This window comes from Diaphorina citri, unplaced genomic scaffold (genome assembly GCF_000475195.1).
Source record: "Diaphorina citri unplaced genomic scaffold, Diaci psyllid genome assembly version 1.1 scaffold5463, whole genome shotgun sequence".
NCBI classification, from domain to species: domain Eukaryota; kingdom Metazoa; phylum Arthropoda; class Insecta; order Hemiptera; family Psyllidae; genus Diaphorina; species Diaphorina citri.
The window spans coordinates 1-6,477 of NW_007382839.1; the positions used below are offsets into that span (position 1 = coordinate 1).

The 6,477-nt window shown below is 39.8% G+C and overlaps 1 protein-coding gene across 1 annotated transcript; it reads left to right on the plus strand.

Moving 5' to 3' along the window:
* Positions 1-3,802: 3,802 nt before the first annotated feature.
* LOC113472435 (cilia- and flagella-associated protein 300-like) lies at positions 3,803-6,154 on the plus strand (the record flags this gene model as incomplete). The annotated part of the gene is made up of 5 exons (XM_026832195.1): positions 3,803-4,270; positions 4,626-4,707; positions 5,549-5,606; positions 5,870-5,876; positions 5,982-6,154. Coding segments are annotated over exons 1-5 (418 nt in total), but the record flags the coding sequence as incomplete, so codon positions are not given.
* Positions 6,155-6,477: the final 323 nt, after the last annotated feature.

Sequence of the window (6,477 nt, forward strand, 5' to 3'; positions counted from 1 at the left end):
AATAATAATAATAATAATAATAATAATAATAATAATAATAATAATAATAATAATAATAATAATAATAATAATAAAAAGTGAAATACAAATATTTAATATAAAAAGAATATATCTCCATTTTATAAAAGCCCTCAATCTATACATCTTGGAAGATTTTTTTCGCCTCATTTCGTAGGGATTTAAAAATGTCCTATTGATGGGGCATAAAATAAAGGCTGATAGGGTAAGTGTACCATTTATTCGCCCACCTAAAAAAACGTACCATTTATTGGCCCACCTGTATTATACGCCACATAAGTCTGAACTGGACGAACTTTTTCAAGATCCAATTCCATCAAAAGAAAGGGCTTAAAGACTGCTATCGAACCAGTGCTATTCAAAAATTGTAGTCATAAAAACAAAAATTAGAAAAATAAATGTGGGCAGGTGGGCCAAAAAATGGTACGTTTTTTAGGTGGCGAATAAATTGTACACTTACCCTATTCAGCTTAATTAAAAAGGCGAAATAATAGTTTTTGATTGGTTTTTACCTTGGTTTACAGGAGTGCCCTAAAACAATAACCGTAACCGTTTACCCGTGATTTTAGGTCGTTTTAGGTGATCGGTATTCGGTAATAGTGAAGCAAACGCCCAAATTCCAAGGGTAGTAATGTAGATATCAAAACAATTTATGAACCAATTTAGTCGTAAGATACTTTTATGATTTTTATGAAAAGGGTAGGGTACTTATTGTTTTATGATCTTTTCATTTTCTTTTATCAGTTTATGAGCTCTTATGACTGTCTGAAGTAATCTAATGACACTCGGGTGCAAATTTTTTGGCACAGTTTATTTCCTCTGATGTTTAATTTATTATACCTACTTTTTTGTAAGACTGTGCCTATCAAATACTTGTTTAGACTGCGGGGGTAAAGGGACTTTCCAGTCTCGTCCTGGCAGTGTAAAAAGTTCTAGACATGAAATACTATCTATGCAGATTTATTCAATATGATTCGAGATAGCTCGGGATTTTTTAAAGGTGTGAGTGTACAATATTTCAGCATACTATCTAATTGTACATCTAAAACCTAAATTTTTCATCTAAGTTCATAAAAAAAAGCACATCTCCCTCTTTCAAATCATTTCTTGGTTTTTGAAATTTTACGAGTTGTCCGCCCTCCTTTTTTTGTCTGAAAAATGTGCAAAAATGTAACATAGGTTACCTAACGTAGTAACGTAGATAGAGTATAAAAGTGGTGCTTTATTTAAGACTGTGTCAGCTTAGAACTAAAAAAGTCCTATTATTGTGCTAACAGATTTTAGGAGCACCTTCCTTTTATTATTTCAGATATGCGGGAGGTCGCGTTCCGCAAAGACGGAAATCAAAACCCTGGACGGCGTCACCCGCGCGGCCTCTTACCTCCTCTCATCGAACGCGAACGCGGCGAAGTTCAGAGCGTCGACACATAACATATTACGACGCCGACGCACGGATTCCGCGTCTCTCTGCGTCTAACTTGCCCCGAGCGCGCGCCCTCTCTGCCGATCACGACTCGAACCATCCCTCACGGAAACGCCCGAAGTGGCTCGGGCCGAAGTCGTTTGCATTTTTCGCCGCCCCCACGAGGCAGGCCCGAAGGAAAGTACTCGTTTGGGGCCTCCCCGCTTGAAAATTTGGAAATAAAACATGATTTTGAAAGGATTTATATAGATGGGAAGAAGATACGGATTTATCGTGTTGTTTTTTATTTTCCATTCCGCTGTTTCAGGGCATTAGAGTATTGAGACGAGAGAGAGAGAAGAGAGAGAGAGAGGAGAGAGAGAGAGAGAGAGAGAGAAGGAGAGAGAGAGAGATCAATAAGATTTGTCGGTAGATTTTGCTTACTTTCCATTTTATTTTTTTTTTTTTTTTTTTTTTTTTTTCACATTTTATCCTCAGAAATATGAAAAGTTCATTCCAAATATTTGCGACTTTTACATTGGTTTGTGCAATGTTTTTAAGGGTTTTTCCATCAAGTATTAAGCTATTAAGTATGCAGCTATGCACTCTTCAAAATCTTGTAGCTACAAAGTGATGCGATGTTTTTTTTTTTTTTATGCTCTATATGGTATGGTCTAAATGGTTCATTATTATTAGCACTCAATTCAGACTAAAAAAAAAAAATAGATGTATTTCCCCCTCCTCTACTCTTTTCTTTTTCCCTCTATCTCACCTCGCTTCAAACAAACTCACCTCATGAGAGGAAAGAAATATACTGTATAGAGAAATAACTACAAAAAAGGCAAGAGATGAGAAGGAAGAAAAGTTGGAGAGAACTTGTTTCAAAAATTGTAAATGTACGTAAATGAAAAAGACCGAAGTTTCCCGTAGAAATTTTCGACAAAAAAACATTGTCCACAAAGTAATTATTAATCCTTAATAATGATAAATAAAAGCGAGAGAAAAAAGATGAATCAACAATTCAACAGACTAAATGGAACTTTCGATGAATTAATGCTGAAAACTGAAAGGCCTTCTTGAAAAATTCTGCATAAAAATAATATTATTGTTCGTCCCGAAATCGAAAGAAGAAGGAGGATTAAATTCGCCACGGCCGGAAATCGAACCCTAAAGGTAGGTTACAACTTAACCACCCCCTAATAAAAAAAAAAAAAAAAAAAAAAAAAAATACTTCAAGACACATTCTTTTACATCCATGCCTGTACAAGAACGGATAGGTCTGGTTAGAAAATTTCCGCGCTGGCCGGGAATCGAACCCAGCACCTCCGGGTTGAGAGTCAGTGCTCTTGACCACTCGGCCACAGAGGTGGGAGGCGCTATTAACCTAATTTACATCAGAGGCTCAAAGGCTATCAAGCAACGTGTTAATTAAATTAAACTTCTTAGAACTTATTTACCACCTTTGTGTCCGAGCTCTTCAAATTTTCATCTCCGAAAGACTTAAATTAATAAAGTTCAAAAGCTTTTCGTGAAAATAATGGCTTCGGAGAATTTTCTCTTTGGGAAAATTCTATTTTCTCTTTGGGAAAATTTTCGAGACTTTCCGGTCTTTCGTGGAATGCAAAAGAGACTCAAAACAGACGCTTTGTTAGTTGGGGACATCTTGAAAGTTTGTGAAGTTTGAGGTAAAAACTGACCTTAATAATACCCAAGGTATCTAAGTACTGTAAAATGTAGTTCTGAAGATTGGAATCTCTAGCATTTGTTTGAGTTCACAGTCGGGGGGTGTCTACACTACAGTCGACCCAATGCTGAGCTGCAGAGGTCTTATCGTCCCGAAAGCGAAAAGAGAAGGAAGACAGAATAGGAGAAAGCCAGGCGTTCTGAGAACGAACATTATCCCATCAGGATAAATTCCGCCCCGGGCGGGAATCGAACCCGCGGCCTAGCGCTTACAAGGCAGACGCGCTACCAACTAAGCTAACTAGGCTGGTCCTTGCATCAAATATTATAATGATGTAATATTTCAGTTCTAGTCATTCCAGACGAGGGAAGAAGTAAAACTAATAAACAACCCCACCTACACAAACAAAGCTAATTAATTGGTTGCCAGGGAGAGTACTGTAAACAACTTCTTTCAAAACAACATTTTGAACATTTTGTCAGCGAAGAAAAGTGGAGGAAAACATTTCTTTTCTTGGAAATCCACTCTCAAAACATCACAAATCAAATCAAGAACCGTTTTTCTTTGCTTTCCTTATTTTCTTCTTTTGTCTTTGTTTCTTTCTTTCATTTTTTCTTTTTCCTTTGTTGTTTTGTTCCCGAGGTGCTCTTTGTGTTGCTAATAAATAGTTATTTGTCACCTTTTTGCTTTTTCGCAAAGTGGCAATCTGCTATACAGTAAGCTTTGCAGAGAGCTTGTATTTTACTCCTCCAATACCTCAAAGACCAGTAGCTTTTGTAGTGAGAAGAGTCCTCAGTAGCTTTTGTAGGATTTGTGGGAAAAAGAGGGTTTGTTAAAAGCTTCCCACGTGACTTTTTTGCCATAAAATCCTTTTTGAGAGAAAACAGACGTTCAACTAAGACTTGTGAGAAAACAGAGGTGTATCCGTGAAGTCTTCTCAACTTTTTTTGAATGCCATAGAAACCTTTTGATTTTTTGAGAGAAGTGTAAACTGAAATCAGTATCAGTCTTGCAACAGACCATACTAATATCATTTTGAACCACCAGCCTTGTTCTGGTAAAGTAAATATGGTGAACGAGACAGTGGACTATCATTTCACCTACATGCCCAAAAAGAAGTTGGACATTTTGAACGAGAAATCGGTGAAAGCCTACTTGAAAAAATGGTAAGTTGAACATTCTTAGACATAAGTTTATTATTCCATTCCATGGAGAACAAACGTCTGGCTGGGGGACGTTAAAATAGGGATTATACCAGCCTGAATTTCCCTTGCTAAAGAAACAGCAAAGGTTGAGTACTAAGGGCATCCACTCGTAAAATTTTTGCAGCCAAAACAAAATGTCAGTCCAAAGCAATCTCCTTAAGACTGATTGAGAGGCTGACGAAAAACACCGAGACCGTCTGTACACGGGAAAAAGTGGAGAAGAAAAAGAAGAGGAATTTATAATTATTATTATTATGAACCTGATGCCAACCTGATAATCCAGCAAAAAGCTTTGTTCTGATTGATTCCATTCCAGGGGTCTGGAGGGCCGAATTCAGAGTCAATGTTTCACGTTCAATGAGTCTGTCCATCATCAGGACATGAATCGCTTCCTCGAGGTAAAAAAAGACCCACCTAACTGCCCTATGGATCCTCGAATGTAACTCTCTACTAACATGGAGACCTTAGGGTTAGCTAATCCTCTGCAAGACATCCATTGAAAGCACCTAACAAAAAGCTACTGAAGATCACCCCGATCTTACAGCTTAGTTAAGGAATCAGCTTAACTCCATGCAGGGGCAAACTGCCCTAAAAGTCGGGTCAAGCTTCTACGAATCTACGAACCAAAAATAAGTCATGATTTATTTGTGGTGAAGCTGAGAGCTTCTTTACAATTTTTGTGGATAGGGTCAAGCTTCTACGAATCTACGAACTATAAAAATCTAAATCATGATTTATTTGTGGTGAAGCTGAGAGCTTCTTCACAATTTTTGTGGATATCACAGCATTACTCAATTGTCCTGGAGACCTTAGGGTTAGCAAATCCTCTGCAAGACATCCATTGAAAGCACCTAACAAAAAGCTACCTACTGAAGATCACCCCGATCTTACAGCTTAGTTAAGGAATCAGCTTAACTCCATGTAGGGGCAAACAGCCCTAAAAGTCAGGTCAAGCTTCTACGAATCTACGAACCAAAAATAAGTCATGATTTATTTGTGGTGAAGCTGAGAGCTTCTTTACAATTTTTGTGGATATTACAGCATTACTCAATTGTCCTCACGAGGCTGAGTGCAGCCCGAACTCCAAGCACAGAGCCGAAAAAAAAACTTCGGCCCCGCCGGGAATCGAACTCGGACCTCGGACCTCCTGCGTGCAAGCCTAGTGTGATACCCATTCGGCCAAGGAGGTTGCCCGAATCTAGGAACTATTTCAAACGAAACCTCTCTATTTTTCATCAGGCATTCTTCGCAAGTCCGGATGTCTATCCGCACTTGCGGTGCGATCCGACCGTGCCCAGATATCACAGCATTACTCAATTGTCCTCACGAGGCTGAGTGCACCCCGAACTCCAAGCACAGAGCCGAAAAAACTTCGGCCCCGCCGGGAATCAAACTCGGACCTCCTGCGTGCAAGCCTAGTGTGATACCCCACTCGGCCAAGGAGGTTGCTCGAATCTACGAACTATTCTTCTTTCAAACGAAACCTCTCTATTTTTCATCAGGCATTCTTCGCAAGTCCGGATGTCTATCCGCACTTGCGGTGCGATCCGACCGTGCCCATCTCCGCACCGCTGACCGCTTTGGAGATCGCACGCATACCGTGTACTCTGACGGATATGCGGCTGTTTGAGCGATTGACGCATCCGGCAAACGGGATCGTACTGCGGGAGTTTCCACTGACCGCATTGAAGATCGCACGCATACCGTGTACTCTGACGGATATGCGGCTGTTTGAGCGATTGACGCATCCGGCAAACGGGATCGTACTGCGGGAGTTTGACCTGAGACAATGCTTGCAGAGAGACATTGACGGATTCTTGGTCGCGGATGAGCTGAGACAGGTGGGTAAGACATTTTAGGGCAGAAAAACAATAAATCATCTTTTATCATTTCATGAATGCAAAATTCGTAGAATATTTCTGCCCATAATGCGAGCTGCAAGTAGGTAGGTATGTGTATCCGAGGAGCTCGCTCAATATTTATATCAGGAGAGAGTCTCCTCGGGTACAAAGATAGTGTGTCCTGGTGGGAGACAAAATGAAGAGACCATGGTGTCTTACTGTTAATGATAGAGTACCCATATCCTACGAAAGCCAGTAGCGCGGCGAAAACATGTTGAATACAGTGGTTCACAATGGACCACGGAAGTTAGGCATTGTTGCGCGTGC